At 42.1% G+C, this 22,547-nt stretch overlaps 1 protein-coding gene across 3 annotated transcripts in view; it reads left to right on the forward strand.

The window, feature by feature from the left end:
• Positions 1-22,547, forward strand: part of CTTNBP2 (cortactin binding protein 2) — a 670,870-nt gene that overhangs the window by 484,930 nt on the left and 163,393 nt on the right. For all 3 annotated transcript variants that reach the window (XM_069228906.1, XM_069228905.1, XM_069228907.1), the window contains 2 exons: positions 18,878-19,083; positions 21,179-21,364. In XM_069228906.1, the coding sequence (XP_069085007.1) occupies positions 18,878-19,083; positions 21,179-21,364 (392 nt within the window). The remainder of the gene's footprint in view (positions 1-18,877; positions 19,084-21,178; positions 21,365-22,547) is intronic.

The following is a 22,547-nucleotide window of genomic DNA, read 5'->3' on the forward strand; positions in this document are numbered from 1 at the left end:
TGCTTGCCTTTGGCGTGCCCACTGCGCGCGACCGCGCCGCGGCTGCCATAGGAGGAGGGGAGGGTGGGAGTGGCAGCTGGGAGGCGGGAGGGCTTGTCCTATGGGAGGGCTGGGGGGAGGGGCCGCAGGGTACGCAGCGGCGGGAAAGGCAAGTGGAAGCAGTGAGAGAATGAGGGGGAGGTGGGAGGGGCCGCAGGGGACGCAGCGGCGGGAAAGGCAAGTGGAAACGGTGAGAGAAGGAGGCGGAAGGGGCCGCAGGGGACGCAGCGGTGGGAAAGGCAAGTGGAAACAGTGAGAGAAGGAGGGGGGAGGCGGGAGGGGCCGCAGGGCACGCAGCGGCGGGAAAGGCAAGTGGAAACGGAGAGAGAAGGAGGGGGGAGGTGGGAGGGGCCGCAGGGGACGCAGCGGCGGGAAAGGCAAAGTGGAAAACGGTGAGAGAGGTGGGGCCGCGGAGGGCAAAGCGGGGAGTGACCTACCTGCAGCAGCAGGGTCAAAGGTCAGAACATTTTCACATGGTAACACTACAGGATGTTGTCCCACTACTTCAACATCATTTCATGGCAACACTAGACCTCAAAGATGCGTATTTTCACATACCCATCAATCCAGCGCACAGAAAATATCTCAGGTTTGTCATTCAAGGAAAGCATTATCAGTTCAAAGTATTACCCTTCGGAATAACAACAGCTCCCAGAGTATTCACAAAATGCCTAGCGGTAGTTGCAGCCTACCTAAGAAGGCAACACATTCATGTATTTCCATATCTGGACGATTGGCTAGTAAAATCCAGCAGTCATACACAGTGGCAAAACCATACGCAATATGTAATACAAACCCTACACACCCTGTGGTTCTCCATAAACTACCAAAAATCACACCTACAACCTGCGCAAATTCAACAGTATTTAGGAGCAACACTAAATACTCAAACAGCGCTCACAAGCCCAAGTCCATAAAGAATACAAGCATTTAGCAATATATTGCCACAAATACTGCCAGCCCAACAGTACACTGTCAAATTCGTCACAAAACTATTGGGCATGATGGCATCCTGTATTGCCATTGTCCCACATGCAAGACTAAACATGTGGCCTTTGCAACAGTGCCTTGCACAGCAATGGTCACAGGCACAGGGTCAACTTCAAGATCTAGTGCTGATAGACCGCAAAATATACATGTCCCTTCAGTGGTGGAATTCCACAAACCTAAACAAAGGGCGGCCATTTCAAGACCCCGTGCCTCCGACCATGCTTACAACAGATGCATCAATGATTGGCTGGGGGGCCACCTCAACAATCACAGCATCAAAGGACAATGAGACGCCAAACACAAACAGTTACACATAAATCACTTAGAGTTGCTGACTGTATTCCTAGCACCCAAAGCTTTTCAACCTCTCCTCACTCACAAGAATATCCTTATCAAAACAGACAACATGACAACAATGTATCACCTAAACAAACAAGGAGGGACCCATTCATCCCAACTCTCCCTCCTAGCGCAAAAGATTTGGCAATGGGCAATCCACAACAAAATTCACCTGGTAGCACAATACATTCCAGGGATGCACAACCAATTTGCATATGTTCTCAGCAGAGATCATCAACAAACACACGAGTGGGAGATTCACCCTCAAGTGCTTCAACTATACCTTCAACAATGGGGAACACCAGACCTAGATCTGTTCGCCACCAGCGAAAATGCAAAATGCCAAAACTTCGCATCCAGGTACTCACATCCCTATCCAAGGGCAATGCTCTATGGATGACTTGGTCAGGGATATTTGCTTACGCTTTTCCCCCTCTCCCGCTCATTCCATTTCTAGTCAACAAACTGCATCAAAACACGCTCAAACTGATACTCATAGCGCCAACGTGGGCACGTCAACCCTGGTACACAACACTATTAGACCTGTTATTAACACTATTATGTAGTACCACATATCAAACTCCCAAACAGAGCAGATCTGTTAACACGAAACAAACCACAGATCAGGCATCCAAATCCCAACTTACTAAATCTAGCGATTTGGCTCCTGAGGTCATAGAAGTTGGGTATCTACAACTACCAACTGAATGTATGGAAGTAATTAATCAAGCAAGAAAACCCACTACCAGGCAGTGCTATGCCAACAAATAGAAAAGATTTGTACATTACTGTCAATCTAAACAAATTACCTCTTTTTTTAGCACCCATACAAGACATTGTATGTTATTTGCTTCATATGCAAAAAGCAAACTTAGCTTTTTCATCCGTAAAAATACATCTCACTGCAATTTCCGCGTACTTGCAAAATATACAGCGCAGCTCTTTATTTAGAGTTCCTGTTATGAAAGCCTTCATGGAAGGGTTCAAACTCCTTATCCCACCTAGAACGCCTACAGTGCCTTCGTGGAATTTAAACATAGTGCTCACATGACTTATGGGCCCTCCATTTGAACCTATGCACTCATGTCAGATTCAATACCTAACATGGAAAGTTGCCTTCCTAGCCGCAATTACTTCATTGCGAAGAGTTAGTGAAATTCAAGCTTTCACAATTCAAGAACCGTTCATACAAGTACACAAACATAAAGTCGTACTTAGAACTAACCCTAAATTTCTTCCAAAAGTTGTATCACCTTTTCATATCAATCAAACAGTGGAACTACCCATCTTCTTCCCACAGCCAGATTCTGTGGCAGAAAAAGCCCTGCATACATTAGATATTAAAAGAGCCCTAATGTAATACATAGATCGAACAAAATCATTTAGAAGGACTAGACAGTTATTTGTGGCTTTCCAAAAACCACATACTGGTAACCCCATTTCAAAACAAGGTTTAGCAAGGTGGATAGTAAAATGCATCCAAACATGTTACCTTAAAGCTAAAAGGCAGCTCTTAGTTGCACCTAAAGCACATTCCACAGGGAAAAAAGGGGCTACAATGGCTTTCTTAGGAAATATACCAATGGCTGAAATTTGTAAAGCAGCTGCTTGGTCAACACCACATACATTTACCAAGCATTACTGTGTAGATGTGTTAGCAACGCAACAAGCCGCAGTAGGCCAAGCTGTACTAAGAACATAATTTCAAACAACTTCCACTCCTACAGGCAAACCACCGCTTTTATGGAAGGAAAAACTGCTTTATAGTCTATGCATAGCATGTGTATCTGCAGCTACACATGCCATCGAACGGAAAATGTCACTAACCCAGTGTACATCTGTTCGTGGCATGTTCCGCTGCAGATTCACATGCACCCTCCCACCTCCCCGGGAGCCTGTAGCCGTTTAAGTTCAACATTTACTTGTATATCTACATATTCCATTTGCATGGGCATCTCTTTTCTTTATACTCTATCACTCCTACCTTACGCTCTGCTGGAAAACAATCTAACATGGAGTTGATGCCCATGTGCAGTGGAGCCGAGGAGGAGTCACTCGATCCCGTGACTCGAAAACACTTCTTAGAAGAAAAGCAACTTGTAACACTCCAAATCCAACACTAGATGGCAGACGGTATGCATAGCATTTGAATCTGCAGCGGAACATGCCACGAACAGATGTACACTGGGTAAGTGACATTTTATATATATATATATATATATATATATATATATATATATATATATGCATGGACAACTTATTTACTTATTACATGTAGTTGTACATTTACATTCTTTCACTCTCACTCCTTCCTATACCCTTCTGCGGGAAACAATTCTAACAAAGGATTCAATGCCCATGCGCACTATCACCGAAAGGAGGAGTCATTCGATCCTGTGACTCGAAAAAAGACTTCTTTGAAGAAAAACAACTTGTAACACTCCGAGCCCAACACTAGATGGCAGGATATGCACAGCATGTGAATCTGCAGCACTACATGCCACAAACAGATGTACACTGGGTAAGTGACATTTTCCATTCCTAACACAGCCCACTTCATAAATATAGTATGCCTAGTTGAAATTGATACGATTAAACACAGTTTCCTAGTGCATTAATAACGTGGTATTTTAGATTGTCTTCTATACAGAATGCATCCGTCTAGGTGGATATCCAAAGAGGATAAGGGAATTTCTGACTCTGTCACAAAGGACACCGTGCTTTAGCTCTCAGATTTACTTTCTCAGATCTTTGTAAACAGGCCTATTAATGCATTAGGCACAACTGAAGTGCACAAGGACTACAAATTGAAGAATTCATTACATTGTTAAACTGAACCAAGAAAATGGATTGCTGTATCCTTAGTGATACAAACTCATTTGCTGGCCATAAGGGAAGGGGAAAACTAAAGCCCCACCACCCTAAAACCTGTGTGTGTATATCCCTAAAATCCCTTGGAGCAAGCCACAATAAACACAGAATTAATGTATTGGCAGCTGCATGGTTATACCATTAATCATGTGTTGCAATGCATAGGAATGTTCTGCGCAGTATATCAAAATAGATAAGCGTATCTGGGCAAAATATTCACTATCCTGGAGGCTGAAAATATACAAAGCATTAATTGTCCTGAAAGATGTATGGATTTACCTCTAAAGTTCTGAAAGAGAGAATCATCTGTAATGTCGCAAGGTCTGTAAGTAGCTCAAAAATGTCACCATTCTAAGCACTGCGAAATGTTATCCCATTAGTACCTGTGAAATTGCTACATTTTAAGTAAATACTGGTCTGTAAATTGCTAAAGAATTCACTATCTTGAAACTTACATAACTGTACTCTTATAGTGGCTGGGAACCAGTCCTGTGTCATCTCTGATTTGGTCTGTAGATAACCAAGACATTCCTCATCTTGAGAGCTGAATAGGTTTACTCGCACACTGCCTTGGAACCAGCTGTATAACATATTGAGTATGTCAATAAATAAGCAAGGCTGAAAGTTGGATAATTTTATTCTATATCTCCTGCAGGCAAGCCAAATACCACAGTATAGGAGTGTAACTTAAGCATTTACTGCCCTACAGGCTCTGAGACTCTGTAGTCACCTCATTATCATGCCTGGGAATGGGCTGTTGTTAATTTCATGCTTGCTGTGTAAAGAGTCAAAGCTTTTGCAATCATAGCTATTGGTAGTAAGGGGGGCTTATTGTCTCTCCACCTCCTCTTTCTCTCGTCTCTCTTGCTCTCCATCCTCTACCTTATTTGTGTGCATTTTCTGTAGTATTTGATGGTGGTTCTCACTATTTTATTATGTGATCTAATTCAGGAATGAGTAAGTCATACAAGAAATATTGCATTTAGTCTCATGTGATTATACATTTGTTCATACTTATCAGCGGTCTCTGTTTAAGAGGGACAGTTCTCATTTTCAGGCCTAAAATTTGAATGTATTTTCCTAGTGTAGCCACATTATAAATGCATTGTTCAAAATGCATTTCAATGTAAATCTGGTTCCTCATTATCACCCCGTCTGTCCCATTGTTCAACTATCTAATGTTGAGACGCATATATTCCTATTTTTGGAGGGTTATATTTTGAATTGCAGAACAGGTTAAATATGAATATATTCCTATTTCTCAATTTAAAAAAATATAAAAGCTATTTAGATGCTCTCAAGATGAAACCTAGCTTTTAGGGTTTTCCATTAGTTGTAACTACCACAACAAATAATTTACCTTCTTCAGAGTTACTTATTTTGTTATTCGTAGAACGATTCGCAGTTGTATTTACCTTGATTAAATTTAAATATGTCGTTCACTGATTTCCTTAGCAGGCAAATTTCCCAGGCAATATTCCTTACTATGTATTTAACATGAGACGTGCATAGAGCAAAAAGATTTCTCTCTACTACAGCAGATTTGCCCCATCTTATCTTTCGTTGGAACCATTGACTTGATAGCCATATGCACAGCTCTGTGACAGGTGATTTAGCCCCAGAGCAGTAGTTCACAAACTTTTTTGACCCCCAGCTCCATTGCCCTATTGGCCGTGGCTCACCATTATCTCACTTTTTTTTTGGCACGGTGGAGGAGTATTGGGGGGGTGGGGGGCTGTAAGTCTGGCTTTGGGAGTACTTACATTTTTTCCCCGGAAAATAACTGAGATGAAGCCGATGAAGGTATTATAATCATTATTCAGTGCAACATCAGTGAAGCAATTCCATTTTCCCCATCACCTGTGAAGGATCACTGAACACTGTGGCCTTTCTAAGGCATATTTTGCCGAAACTTGCATTTTTTGTTTCATTTTTGCCTGACTAGACATTTTTAAACACCCACTCTCTTTTTCTCAAATAAGTGTCTGTTGCCTCTGGAACCCCCTTAAAAAAAAAGCCCTTCAAGTGGAGGAAAGAAGCCCTGGTAGGATGAAGGGAGAGAGAGGGAAAGAGGGAGAGAGAGCGAGAGAGAGAGAGATTTTGCATGACGGTTTGTCTATGTCTCATCTGTTTTCTAGATTCCCAAACCATCACGAAACATAAACTATGCTGAGTGATGCCATGTGAGTTCATAGCTGCCAAGGTTTCAGAAGGCTTATATGTGACATTTAGGTGTTTTTTCAGTGTTTGTATATGAGTGACATTCTACTATCAAATGAGTGACACTTTGAGTGGCACTTTCTTGCAAGTAAATCAAAGGAGTAAGCAGTACTTGAGTGCTCTCTGAATTTTCTATAATTATATCCAGATGTATCACAGCAAATGAACAAATGTTTTAAATGAGCCAGACCTATTGGCATTGTCAATCCTTGTTAACAGTACCAGCTAAGTAAGTAATAACAATTGTGTTGTGAATATTTAAATTTGAAAAGATTTCAAGTTTGAAAAGATTTAATTGTGAATTAAACATTACTAGGATTTGTGAAAGGGCTAGTAGTCTTCGGAGTTTCTCAATCTGATCAGCCCTGTTCTCTTTTGAAAATATTCTGATCTGCAGTATTTCACTGTTAACTACTTACTCCCTGTTTTCCCCTGTATCTGAAAACCTCTTTTGCTTGTCTTATCTGTCATCTATTTTCTCTTCATCACTGGTGTTTGACTGCATCCTGCATGCACTACTTGTATGGCTCCTTCACCAAACAACCACCCACCCTCTCTTTCTTCACCTGTAAACATAGCATTTTCTTTTCTTGCTGTCTATTGCGACATCTATTTATTGCTACTTCAGACACTTTTATATAAAATAGAAATTGCTATTGGCACATATGTGAACATCGCTCTGCAGAAACGCCAAAAGTTGGACAGGCTGATCACCTCTTTTTGACCTACCGGCAGGCACTGTGTGGAGTTCTGGCCCATAACCTTTAACTCACCTAGACACTATAAATAAGTGGTTCCCAAACAGTGCAGCGCCCCTGGCTAGTTTTGACCACGCCCTAGAGTACTGTGCGCACAGATTGGGCACTACTACCTTAGGCTATTTCATGGGATTTGGAGCCTATAAATTGCATATTACACAACCCTTTTTTCCTAGTGGTTTAGCGATCTCGGCTACTTTACTAGGGCTTGAATATGAAGTGTGCATATTAAACCAGATCTCTGCAGAAGGTACATTAACAAAATGAACTGTCTTCCTAAAATCCATACTTGCTGCTTACAGGTTGCAAATAGAACTCTGGACCTCAGAGCAAAGATGACAGAATATCCTGACCTTCAAGAATAGGGTCTGCCCACAAAATTTAGATGCAGGCAGACCCTTGTTTTATTCATGTTACTCACCTACCTATGACATGCGTTTCTTCATTTTTGTGTATTTATTTGGGTCACCCCGCTACATCAAAAACATTTTCACACACAGCATTTCTTTTTATTATTAACCAATATAAGTGCAATCCATCATCTTAGCTCAGTCATTAAAAAGCATAAAGATACCTACAGAATGAAACAACTGGAAACAGCAGGTGTGTCACCTTGCTGTTTATTTCTTCTTTCTTCATTTTTTTGTTGATGCTGAGCAGCTTTGGCAAAAAGCACTTTGCATTTTGCAGATATTGCACAGCCTCAACAAAGTCAATACGTCCAAAAGATTAGACCTATTTCCTTTGCCAATGCTTGTAATTTCTTCGCAGCCCCCTAAGATGTGTAAGGCGTGGGCCTCTTCCAGGCGACAACATCCTTCATTACCCCACTGGCTGTGCTTTAGGGCCTGATTTAATTCTGGGTGATAAAGGTACTCCATTGCACTGGCAATGGAGTATCCTGATCTCCAAGAATGCAGTCTGCCTGCCAAATGTAATCACAGACAGACCTTGGTTTAATCACGGTGAAGACTTCTCGGTCTCCTCCATGGTAAAAGCTCTCCAACGGCCCTGTGTAACAAGGGCCATCAGCGGCACCCCCACTTAGTTCAGTTGAGTGGAATTAGAGGTCAGTTTTCACTGGCCATCACTGCAAGGAATATCTTGGCGGTAAGGGGCAGTCAAAAGTGCTAAATGCTTCCTTTGCCATGGAAGAGAACTCCCACAGCAAGGGAAGCATTTTCTTTTTATTTTCTGAAAGAAAATACCAATTCCGGATTTTCTTTTTGAAAATAAAAAGAATACAGTTTGGTACTTGTCTATGCCATGTTGACGGAGGCATGCACCAAACTGTAAACAGCACTGACAGTAAGCGCTGTGACAGCGATTCCTGCCAATGCTTTAAAAATAACCCCCGACCCAGAGTTTATTTCTAAATGTGTTGGGCAGAGAAGTCTCAGCCTGGCAGACGTTAAGTCCTCTGCCAGGCCAATGGAGATTATTTTGCCCCCTCCCCCAAATGTACTTCTTCAGGATGGATGCTTGCATAGATATAAATATTTATTAATTGAATCAGAAAGAGAAGATGGAGCATGTAGGACATTGGGTTACTGGTTGAGGGGGTTGAAACCCAACTAAAGCAGCAACACAGTTCCTGTCAGGGTGAAACATATCAAGCCCCAAATTAACCTTTGATTAACCCTCCTGTGGCCCAAAAGCAGTCAGGCTTAACTTAAAGGCAATGTGTACAGTATTTATGCAGCACTTCAAACAGTAACTTAAAGTGTGCACACAAGAAAAATGCCACACCAATATAGAAAAATAGAGTAAAATTTAATAAATCATTTCAGTTCAAAACAACAAAATCCAATTACTAGCGATATACAAATTTAAAGTTTGGAGTGAAAATATTGCCTAAAAGCACAAAGGACCAACTGTGGTTATCTGGTTGTGCTCAACCAGGACAAAGTCACAAGTTCGAGCTGACTGCGATGGAATTTGGGCTGGATACAAGGACGACTTAGGCCCACTGGACAAAGTACCTTAAACCTTGGTTTATGGAGCATTGCGAGATCGCTTTCGAGAATGTGTCATATAGTGGCAGTTCCAAAGAAGCTGCAGGGCTATGATGCGAAGTTGTATGTTGTCCTCAAGGATGCTGTTGACATGGGGCTTGTGATGTGAAGGCCTGCATCAGGATACGTTGCGCAGCGGCAGTTCCGAAAAAGCTTTGGGGCTGCGTTGCAAAGTCCTGTGTCACCGTCAAGGAGTCCATCGATGAGGGTCTCGTAATGCGAAGGCCTGCCTTGAGGGTGCATTGTGCAGCAGCAGTTCTGTGGAAGCTGTAGGCTGTGATGTGAGGTCCTGCATTAGGGATACAGCCTTTGTGATTGAGCTGGGAGGACATGTGCTGCGTTGCATCTGGTCTGATAGAGCCCCTTCAGGCCCACTTCCAAAGGTCAAGTACTGGAATGGCACCACTTGGGGGGTAGTGGGGGAGGGGAGGACTTGCAGCAGTCAAAGCCCAGGTGCTGGGTTCAAGGTGGTTGGTGTCTTTTCTGTCCTGTAAGCTCTAATCAGGCCAGACACCTAGCCCTTGGACTCACTCTGGTGATCCTGTGATCAAAATGCAGGTCCAGTCCTTCTCACTCAGGCAGCAGAGTAGCAGTCTTTCCTGCAGAACAGCACACCAGGCCTTCTGTGTCTTCCACAGGTTCAGAGGTATACTGAAGAGTTGAGTCTGAGAGTCCATTATTTGTACCTAATTCCCTCTTCGAAGCAGGAGAAGTTTCTAGAGACTTCCACCACCAAAAGTGCTTGGAATTTTTTACCTCCCTGTCAAAGTCCCAGCTTATCTGGGGCCACAAAAGATTAGTGTCAAACAGTTTGTGATTGTGCTCAGGCAGAGCCTTTGTGATATGCAAGTTTGGTAGGTGACAGCTCCTCCCTCATCAAGTCAGAGTTGGCCCATCCTACCAACAGCTATTCCTCTTTGTCTCATTGTTTTGGGGCAATAGCAAGTCACGACGAGCATCTGCCAGCTACACCTAGTCCTGTGATTCAGGATACAGGCTGCAGGCACCAAATGGTTAAAGCAAGAAATTGCCATCTTTGTAAAAGTGGCATTTTCAAAATTGTGACTTAAAATTCGACTTTACCATTAAGGAGAGTTTTAAATGATAATTATTTAGACACCAAACTCGACATGCCTAACTGCTCCCAATCAAAAAGTATCACTTATTAAATGTAATAGGTTAACCCAATGTTATTCTTTCGGAGCTGCAGTAGAGAAAAATGAATTTATGAGTTTTTCACTACCAGGATATGTGAAATTTAAAAGTACATGTCCAACTTTTTGAATGCACTGCACCCTGCCCTATGGGCTATTTAGAGCCTACTCCAAGGGTGGCATATGTATTAAAAAGGTTTAGCCCTGTCAAGTGTTTTATTTTTCCAGGTTGAAAGTGCAGGTTAAACTGCACACTTGGGGCTGCAGTAGTAGGACTCAGACATGTTTTAAAAAGGCTACTTAAATGAGTGTGCTGCAGGCCCTCTAGTAGCATTTAATTTAAAGGCCCTAGGTACATGTAATACCACCTCACTAGGGACATACGAGTAAATTAAATGTGTCAGGTAGGTGTAAGTCTATGTTCCCATATTTAAAGAAGAGAGCACAAGCTCCTTAGCACGAGTTAGCAGTGGTAAAATGTGCAGAATCCTAACGCCAGTAAAAACAAAGTCGGCAAAAACAGGAGGATGAAAGGCAAAAGGTTTGGGGACACTCACACCAAGGATATCAGATCAAACAGGGGGGTATTGCCTTGATTACCTTTAGTAATCTGTGGTAATATCTTGTCTTGCCAGTTAGTCTTTAGTTCCCCTTCTCTCCCCTGATGGGGGCTAAAGGAGTTCCATAATACTTGTATATGTTAATGACGAACCCTGATAGTCACTCTCTTATTTTAGGCCTTCAGGAAAGGGAGGATCCTGCGAGTGAGAGCCAGCTGGACAGGAAAGAAAGCTTGTGGAAACCCAAACAAATGCTTTGTAGGAAACAGAATGCTTAAGGAAGATACCAAATGCTTATATATATATATGTTCGATGGCATGTGTAGCTGCAGATACACATGCTGTGCACATCCCGCCATCTGGTGTTGGGCTCGGAGTGTTACAAGTTGTTTTTCTTCGAAGAAGTCTTTTCGAGTCACGAGATCGAGGGACTCCTCCCATTTCGTCTCCATTGCGCATGGGCGTCGACTCCATCTTAGATTGTTTTTTTTCCGCCATCGGGTTCGGACGTGTTCCTTTTTGCTCCGTGTTTCGGGTTGGAAAGATAGTTAGAATCTCGGAAAAATCGTCGGTATTGTTTGCATTCGGTATCGGGTTAGTTACAACAGATCGACACTGACTTTTGAAGAGCTCCGGTGGCCCTTCGGGGTTTTTTCGATCCCCCCGTCGGGGCCTGGTTGGTCGGCCCGGCCACGTGTCTCTTCAAGGCTGATGGAACGGACCCCATTCCGCTTCTGCCCAATATGTCATAACAAGTATCCATATACAGATCAGCATCTGGTCTGTAACTTGTGTCTGTCTCCAGAGCACAAGGAGGATACCTGTGAAGCCTGTCGAGCGTTTCGGTCGAGGAAGACATTAAGAGACCGAAGAGCGAGAAGACTGCAGATGGCGTCGGCGCCGACAGGACAAGGGCGTTTCGAGGAGGAAGAAGAAACCTTCTCCATCCATGAATCGGACTCGGACGAGCTCGATCCAGAAGAAATGCCGAAAACCGCGAGTAAGACGTCGAAACATAAGACTCACGAGAAGACAACAAAAGCCATGGGGATGCCACCGCCAACAGGCCATGGCTTAACCCGAAAAATAGGTGACCGATCATCGGCACCGAAAAAGGGCATGCATGTGACGAAGTCATCCGACTCCGGTCGAGATACCGCCACACAACAATCTCGGGCCCGAGACAGCGGCTCCGAGCAGACTCGGCACCGAGACAGTGGCACCGAAATGGTTCGGCACCGAGACACCACGACGCCGAAAATAAAGAAGGTTTCCTCGGAGCCCAAAAAGGCGACCGAAAAGATTTCGATTCCGAAACATCCAGCCTCGGAACCGAAAACAGATTCCTACACAGAGGAACAGGGATTGTCCTCCCAGATGCAAGGACATAAGTTCGGAGAGGAACTTGAATCTGTTGAGCCAGACTACACTCAAAGAAGGCTCCACATTCAAAAAGACACAGGGAAGATAAGCACTCTTCCCCCAATTAAAATGAAAAGAAGACTTGCCTTTCAAGAAAAGGACAAGCAGCCACAGGCAAAGGTGGCAAGACAAACAACTCCACCACCATCTCCACCACCATCAATTCACACATCACCGGTAGCCACTCCACCACTGATGCAATCCCCGACTCATACTGCAATGAGTCAAGATGATCCTGATGCATTGGACCTTTATGATGCTCCTGTATCAGATAACAGCCGAGACTGTTACCCTGCGAGGCCGTCGCCACCTGAAGACAGTACATCCTACACGCAGGTGATCTCAAGGGCAGCTGCGTTTCATAACGTCACCTTGCATTCAGAACCAATTGAGGATGACTTTTTGTTTAATACACTCTCCTCCACTCATAGCCAATACCAAAGCTTACCTATGCTCCCGGGAATGATAAAACATTCCAAACAAATATTTCAGGATCCTGTAAAAGGCAGAGCCATAACTCCAAGGGTGGAGAAGAAGTACAAGCCACCACCAACAGACCCTGTTTATATTACGCAGCAATTAACACCAGATTCTGTGGTGGTTGGGGCAGCTCGCAAGAGAGCAAACTCTCATACCTCGGGAGATGCACCACCTCCAGACAAGGAGAGTCGCAAATTCGATGCTGCGGTAAAAGAGTTGCAGCACAAGCAGCAAACCAATGGCGTATTGCCAATTCACAAGCACTTTTGGCAAGATACGATAGAGCTCATTGGGACGAAATGCAGCGTTTCATAGAACACTTACCCAAAGAGTTCCAGAAAAGGGCACAACAAGTGGTAGAAGAAGGACAAAGTATCTCCAATAATCAGATACGGTCATCAATGGACGCAGCAGATACGGCTGCAAGGACAGTAAATACTGCAATAACGATAAGGAGACACGCATGGTTGCGTACGTCAGGATTCAAGCCGGAAATACAACAAGCCGTGCTGAATATGCCCTTTAATGAACAGCAGTTGCTTGGGCCGGAAGTCAACACTGCTATTGAAAAACTCAAAAAAGATACTGATACCGCAAAAGCCATGGGCGCACTCTACTCCCCACAAAGCAGAGGCACATTTCGCAAAACACAATTTAGGGGAGGATTTCGAGGTCAACCTACAGAGGCCACAACCTCACAAGCAAGGCCCACTTATCAAACCCAATATCAGCGGGGAAGTTTTCGGGGCAATATAGAGGGGGACAATTCCAAAAAAATAGAAGGGTGCGACGGGTGCAGTAGCACCCGTCGCGATTTTCAGTGTCTGCAATGCAGACACTGAAAATCTTTTAGGGGCCCTCTTACGGGGGCTCCTGCAGTGCCCATGCCATTGGCATGGGCACTGCAGGGGCCCCCAGGGGCCCCAGGACACCCCTCACCGCCATCCTGTTCCTGGCGGTCACGACCGCCAGGAACAGGATGGCGGTGAGGGGGTCGGAATCCCCATGGCGGCGCAGCAAGCTGCGCCGCCATGGAGGATTCCTCAGGGCAGCGGAAAACCGGCGGGAGACCGCCGGTTTTCCGTTTCTGACCTCGGCTGTACCGCCGCGGTCAGAATGCCCTTGGGAGCACCGCCAGCCTGTTGGCGGTGCTCCCGCGGTCCCCGGCCCTGGCGGTCAATGACCGCCAGGGTCGGAATGACCGCCAATATGTCAAAACAACATATAGATCTTCTAGGACTAGAAGTTCAGGCATTACTACTAAAAGAAGCAATAGAATTAGTACCAAAACACCAGAAAGGAACAGGAGTTTACTCTCTGTACTTTCTCATACCCAAAAAAGACAAGAGTCTGAGACCTATGTTAGATCTCCGAACATTAAATACCTACATCAAATCAGATCACTTTCACATGGTGACATTACAAGACGTAATCCCACTACTCAAACAACAAGACTACATGACAACACTAGACCTAAAGGATGCATATTTCCATATACCGATACATCCTTCACACAGAAAGTACTTAAGGTTTGTATTCCAAGGGATACATTACCAATTCAAGGTGTTGCCATTCGGAATGACAACTGCGCCAAGAGTTTTTACAAAGTGCCTAGCAGTCGTAGCTGCACATATCAGAAGGCAGCAAATACATGTGTTCCCGTACCTAGACGATTGGTTAATCAAAACCAACACGCTAGAAAGGTGTTCACAACACACATAGTATGTCATAGAAACCCTTCACAAACTAGATTTCTCAATCAACTACACAAAGTCACACCTTCTGCCGTGTCAAACACAGCAATACTTAGGGGCGACAATCAACACAGCAAAAGGGATTGCCACTCCAAGTCCACAAAGGGTTCAGGCATTTCACAATGTAATACAGGCCATGTGTCCAAATAAAAAAATACAAGTCAAAATGGTGATGAAACTCCTAGGCATGATGTCCTCACGCATAGCCATTGTCCCAAACGCAAGGTTGCACATGCGGCCCTTACAACAGTGCCTAGCATCACAGTGGTCACAGGCACAGGGTCAAATTCTAGATCTGGTGTTGGTAGACCGCCAAACATACACCTCGCTTCAATGGTGGAACAGTATAAATTTAAACCAAGGGCGGCCTTTCCAAGACCCAGTGCCACAATATGTAATAACAACAGATGCCTCCATGATAGGGTGGGGAGCACACCTCAATCAATACAGCATCCAAGGACAATGGGACACTCACCAAAAACAGTTTCACATAAATCACTTAGAACTATTGGCAGTATTTCTAGCACTGAAAGCATTTCAACCCATAATAAGCCACAAACACATTCTTGTCAAAACAGGCAACATGACAACGATGTATTACCTAAACAAACCGGGAGGGACACACTCAACACAGTTGTGTCTCCTGGCACAGAAAATATGGCATTGGGCGATTCACAACCACATTCGCCTAATAGCACAATTTATTCCAGGAATTCAGAATCAGTTAGCAGACAATCTCTCTCGGGATCACCAACAGATCCACGAATGGGAGATTCACACCCAAATACTGAATACTTACTTCCAGAGTTGGGGAACACCACAAATAGATCTATTTGCAACAAAGGAAAACGCAAAATGCCAAAACTTCGCATCTAGGTACCCACAAGATCAGTCTCAGGGCAATGCGTTATGGATGAGTTGGTCAGGGATATTTGCTTACGCTTTTCCCCCTCTCCCACTCCTTCCATATCTAGTAAACAAGTTGAGTCAAAACAAACTCAATCTCATACTAATAGCGCCAACATGGGCAAGACAACCTTGGTACACAACACTACTAGACCTCTCAGTAGTGCCTCATGTCAAACTACCAAACATACCAGATCTGTTAACGCAACACAAACTACAGATCAGACACCCAAATCCAGCATCGCTGAATCTAGCAATCTGGCTCCTGAAGTCCTAGAATTCGGACACTTAGACCTTACACATGAATGTATGGAGGTCATAAAACAAGCTAGGAAACCTACCACTAGACATTGCTATGCAAATAAGCGGAAAAGATTTGTTTATTACTGCCATAATAATCAAATTCAACCCTTACACGCATCTGCCAAAGACATCATAGGATACTTACTACATCTGCAAAAGTCAAAGCTAGCTTTTTCTTCCATTAAGATATATCTTACAGCAATTTCAGCTTACTTGCAAATTACGCATTCAACTTCTCTATTTAGGATACCAGTCATAAAAGCATTTATGGAAGGTCTAAAGAGAATTATACCACCAAGAACACCACCAGTTCCTTCATGGAACCTCAACATTGCCTTAACACGACTCATGGGTCCACCATTTGAGCCCATGCACTCTTGTGAAATGCAATACTTAACATGGAAAGTTGCATTTTTAATTGCCATCACATCTTTAGGAAGAGTAAGTGAGATTCAAGCATTTACTATACAAGAACCATTTATTCAAATACACAAGCATAAAGTAGTTCTACGGACAAATCCTAAATTTTTACCAAAAGTCATATCACCGTTCCACTTAAATCAAACAGTAGAATTACCAGTGTTCTTCCCACAGCCAGACTCTGTAGCTGAAAGAGCACTACATACATTAGACATCAAAAGAGCGTTAATGTACTACATTGACAGAACAAAAATAATTCGAAAAACAAAACAATTATTTATTGCTTTCCAAAAACCTCATACAGGAAATCCAATTTCTAAACAAGGCATTGCTAGATGGATAGTTAAGTGCATTCAAACCTGTTATCTTAAAGCAAAAAGAGAACTGCCTATTACACCAAAGGCACATTCAACTAGAAAGAAAGGTGCTACCATGGCCTTTCTAGGAAATATTCCAATGACCGAAATATGTAAGGCAGCTACATGGTCTACGCCTCATACATTTACCAAACACTACTGTGTAGATGTGCTAACGGCACAACAAGCCACAGTAGGCCAAGCAGTACTACGAACATTGTTTCAAACAACTTCAACTCCAAAAGGCTGAACCACCGCTTTTGGGGAGATAACTGCTTACTAGTCTATGCACAGCATGTGTATCTGTAACGGAAAATGTCACTTACCCAGTGTACATCTGTTCGTGGCATTAGTCGCTGCAGATCCACATGCGCCCACCCTCCTCCCCGGGAGCCTGTAGCCGTTTAGAAGTTGATCTTGAACATCTGTATATTTGTAAATATATTACTTTAAATTACATTATGTACACACGTATTCACTCCATTGTATGGGCACTATTACTAGCATATACAACTCCTACCTCACCCTCTGCGGGGAAAACAATCTAAGATGGAGTCGACGCCCATGCGCAATGGAGCCGAAATGGGAGGAGTCCCTCGATCTCGTGACTCGAAAAGACTTCTTCGAAGAAAAACAACTTGTAACACTCCGAGCCCAACACCAGATGGCGGGATGTGCACAGCATGTGAATCTGCAGCGACTAATGCCACGAACAGATGTACACGGGGTAAGTGACATTTTCCATATATATATATATATATAATATAGCAGTCCACAAGCGCCATGGCCAGCGTGCTCCAGACTGTCAGCGGTACAGTTACGCGCACACCATCGCGACAACATTCCACTTCCTCCTTCTGTTACAAAATTCTGAACCTAACTATAACACCCATGTAATCTTTGATTTGTTTAGTGAATATATACATATATATATATATATATATATATATATGTATGTATTTTTATAGGGGCTTCTCAATCTATAATCTATGCTCAGTATGGTATGGTTGTATCTCAATAAGATGTCAGTTTTTCTCTTTTACAGCACTGAAAATTACAAGCATTGCTGTTAATCACCTTAATAGTCATCAGTACATCAGCCACAGCAAAATATAAATATCACTTGTTCAGATTATTGTACCATGGGTACTGCATAGTGTACCAGCATGCCCCAAATTAAATTGTGGTGTCCAGTCTGCATCCATAACATTGAGGCATACCATCAGTCCTGAAGGGCTGTAGATCTATGAAAGGCCTTAACTTGCTTCCTCCTGTAGCCTCCTAATTTAATGGAGGACCAGGAAGTATGGGGTAGTATTTTATACCGTCCTTTGTGGCAGGAGAGACTGAGCAATCACACTCATTGCACCTACTACTCTCCACCCACTGCCATTTGACACTTCTCGCCCATCAGCCATGGTCAGTGTGATTATGGATTCAAAGGAAGACAAGCACAGTACTATATAACAGCATAAATTCTGAGTACATTTACTCTGTAAACACAGACATTGTCATAGACTATGATTTTGCACATAAGGGTGATGGATAGTTTGGCTAGTGGCATGTTTGTTTTTCTACTTTTATTCTTTTAATTTATTATCTTTATTCTCGTTTACGATATGTGCATGTTCTATCACAGATGGATAATTGGTTGAATACAAGAATGAGTCTCTGGATGGATGAATGGATATGTAAGCACAAGAAGGACAGACGGGGTGCATGTATGTTTGGGTGGTTACATTCATCTGTAACAGAAGTGGCGCTTTCATTTAGAAGCCTTACCAACTGGCATTGTATGTTTTTTAAAGTACATAAATCACTTTGGATGAAAGCTCTTTATGATTATACATATGGGAACGGGAATATATGTTCTGTCCCTGGATGTTGATCGAACATATTTGCCCCTAATTATGACTACATTATATGCAATGGGTTACTGTGGAAGAATGAGTATTGCATGTAGTACATTTAATAATAAATTAGAATGTGAAAGGAATAATGAATTATAATGATGCATCCTACACCATTCAAGCATTATTTATTATACCACAGTGCAAAGGCCTTTTATCTTTAGTCCTTATTTGAGTGTGTAGGTCGTTCTTATCTGTGATCCTAACTCCCTGGTTATTGATTTTTTTTCTGAGTCCTATCACAGTATAGTAGCTGCGGATGCAGCTTTCATTGTCAGAAAACATGTTAAAGAAATGTATGTGTAAAAAAACGAGCAATGTAGAAAATTTAATTGTTTATCATGTGCTATTTTCTCCCCGCCATTGGTTTATGCCTGCAGTTGGATGTCAAAACTGTGGAATGCTGTCATTGCTCCAAGAGTCCAAGAAGCTATTTTCTCCAGGGCCTCAGTGAAAAGACTCTCCCCAGCTGGTCAAGGAGTTGGCAGAAAACCTCCAAGCCAAGGACAGCAGGCTGTAGTAAGAGCTGCCCTCAGTATCCTGCTGAATAAAGCTGTTCTACATGGCTGTCCTCTCCCTAGAGCAGGTAACACACTTATCAATAATGTTATTATCAACAAGAAAACAGAAAACGTTTAAGACAATCTTTGTAGTTTGGTTTGAATGCAGCAGAAAAACCTTTCATTAAATGGTCATGAACATGTAATCTTTCTGTCATACAAATAAGTTTTGTTTTAAAAACTTGTGTTTCAGTGCGCTGGTAGAGCAGTACGGAGATCTGGACCACCACTGTCAGTGCCATTCGTTTTCTGATGCCTAAGTTGTTGCTCTAAGGATCAGAGATGTGCAGAGGGCATAAAATTAAGCATGACCTATTGGAAAGGTAGTAGAGCTGTTGTCTTGGATGGTACCAGGAAAGCAACCTTCTGTACCCTCATCAATGGCAACAGATTCCTGACTATATCAAATGCAGCATATCCCTCCAGAAGTAATAGGGCAGCAACTTCATTCCTGCCAACAGATCTTTAGATTATCCCAGAAACAAATCAAAGTCCTCTGTCCAGGTTTACTCAAGTTTGGTAGTCAGAGAGTAGATTGTTTTCTGCTATAAAGTTGGATATCTGAAGAAAGGCTGCTCTTTAGACTATCTTTCGTAGGGATGATCCATTGGTGATCAGTAGGTGGTTGGTGAGGTCAGATGAACTGAGGTTTGTCTTGTGATCGACTTCATGTATGAGGTCATAGAGGAAGATGCCACAGGTTAGAGAGGTGTTAATGATTGTTCTTGATGAGATAGTGATGAGTAAGATTTACTTGAAAGTTTGAGATGGTTTCTAGTCAACTGGGGCGTTGGCCTGAATTGTTTCCTTGAATTCAGTAGTGTTACTATTATTATTTATTAAATTACCTCCGGTGCTAAATGTTGGTAAGATGTTTAGAATTTTTTAGACTTGATGTCATGGAGCTAATACTGTGATCAAAATTAGGTAGGAAACAAATGTGTGCATTTTTCTGGGTGATGCCAGATGTTTTAGAGGATCAAGGTCCCAGACAGTGGTTACAATCTCTTTGAAGAAGTCCTCTACTAATTCAATATCATGATTGGTGAGTATTTAGGTAACAGTATTTGCTTCATAAAGATCCTGACACCAAGCATACACAAGCCAGCTGCAACATATCAAAATATATATAAGTGGACATCCTTCCATGGTATTTATCACTTAATCCCTACATTTATGTTGTGGCACGCTACATCTTCCATCTCCCAAAGAGAAGAAAATCTTTCCTCATCATGCTCTGGGCACAACCTTACGCTGTTTTACAAGCTTAATTGTAAGTAGCATATTCAGTATCCTGGTATGGTAGATTTAAGCTTCATTGGTGGTTATCAAAGTCAGGGTTCCTTCAGCAGTTAGAGTCTCAATCTGCTCCACCCCAAGCCTCCCTTCATGGTTCATCTCTGTCCTCTGTGTTACTTCCTTGATGGAATATGGCTTATCTGCAAAGTATGAATGAAGAGAGTTTTATAAAACTGTGCCAATAGGAAAAACACTTAGAAGAGTGATGGATCTTTGTTGATAACATGCTTGTGTGTGGAGAGCACATGGTCTATATTCCTTCACAAGTACGTTTTTGTATATTGCATCATAATTACAAGTGAGACATTAAATGGATTTTGTAATATGTATGTCTTTGTATTATAGGTGATTCCTGTTTGTTTTCAATGCAAGTTTTTGTAATTTGTGAGATCAGTGGCCATTGAGCCCTCTGCTTAAATTTGTGTACAGCATAAAATCACAGAATTTAGCCCCTGAGCGTGGCTTGACAAAATGAGTACCATTTAGTTTGGATGACAGTGGCATCTGTCATTTGCAGCAGTATTTAAATCCTCAAAACTTTTAGCATATAACACTTCATAAAAGCTGTTTTATTGCAATTTTTCATAGATCCATTTTGGCAGTTCCCCATTCGAATGCTGCCCTGCACGGACTTTCAGCAATAAATCAAATCAATTAATTTATTGCTTAGGTTGCTGCAAATAGATTGGGCAGCATATTTGTTTATTTTATTACCAGATGAATAGTCATAATCCTCTGTTTAATTTAGTAGTTTCCGAAATGTAAACACCACTCCTAATTGTTAAAGCAGAACTTTTACTTTGTTGTATTATGTATTTGCAGAGCTGGATCAGTATACAGCAGATTTCAGAGGTGGAAGTTTTCCATTATCAGCGGTTACAAACTACAAGAATAAAAATAGAAAAATGGGAGGGAGTGAAGCTTGGAGAAAAGTAAGCACAAGTCCTCGGAAGAAGTCTAGCCATTTGTCTCCACAATCCTGGAATACACTAGAGGGGCATGAGGATGGTATGTACTTTTTGTCACTTAAATTAAAATTCTGCAGTGGCATGGATGTATTATCATAATTTTATTTTATATTTATTTGATCATTCTTGTGTAGCACAGACTCAGTTGGAAAGGAGACTGTAATGGATTTATTTATATGCTAAAACTTTGCATGAGAAGAGAATGTGCAAAAGACATTTAAGGATATAGGAGTATCACTACATCTAAAAGAGGAAAGACACATGAACAGGAGGAAGTTACAAAATTTAGGTGGTTGAGTTCATAAGTAACCCTAAGCATATGTGAATCGAAGATTTGCAAGGTTTAGTTACTTAGGTGTTTGATTACCAGGTAGATTTTTAGGTCTGGCTACAGACAGACCTAACTGGCTGGAGTATCTCATTTCATTATTCAAAAAATGTGCAATAAGAACTACATCAAAGGGGTGATGTAATCTTGATGTATTTTCCATTTGTAGGTATCCTCTTTTTAGATTATACTTACCCATTTACTTAGATGTATGCTTCAAATATACATTCACAATTTTTAATTTTAAACATTTGTTTCGTTGCAACGTTGAATATATTAATGGTGTATTTTAGCATGGGTTGAATTTCTTTTCTAGTTATTTTTAAATACTGAACTGGGCTTTATAGAAATGAATATCTTCACTTTCATTTATTGTTTTGGAACAATCAGCAGGGCTCCATGGAATAAAACGGGAAACATGATGGACTGTAACCCAGGAACCACTTGTGAACTTTGAGAGTGGTTTGTTCTAGGTAATGATCAGTCCTGTGAAACTCACAGCAGTGTTATTTGTTAGTTGGTTCCAAATCTCTCTTCACAATGAATGCACACTTAAGAATAAACCCTGTAAATATATGTTACATTTTATTAAAATGAGCACCATGTTCTTGTGCCAATAGTGCGTATAGTTGTAATTATAAAGATAAACAAAATAGTTCCAATGAAAGTGATTAATAAACAAATTATGAAAAAGAACTCTAACAGTGTTTTAGAATTTCCTTGCGTGAAATGATGGCCGCTCTCTGTTCTCCAAACATGCTCTTCTTGCCTCTAGCTAAGCTGTCTCAGCACTAAAATGATGTCTGAGTTGTGAGAGTAGCTGCACACCCACATACATTAGGTGAACAAACATACATTTTGTTTGTATTGAGGAGGTACTTTTCTGTCTCTGCTC

Source organism: Pleurodeles waltl, chromosome 4_1, assembly GCF_031143425.1.
Source record: "Pleurodeles waltl isolate 20211129_DDA chromosome 4_1, aPleWal1.hap1.20221129, whole genome shotgun sequence".
Lineage (NCBI taxonomy): Eukaryota > Metazoa > Chordata > Amphibia > Caudata > Salamandridae > Pleurodeles > Pleurodeles waltl.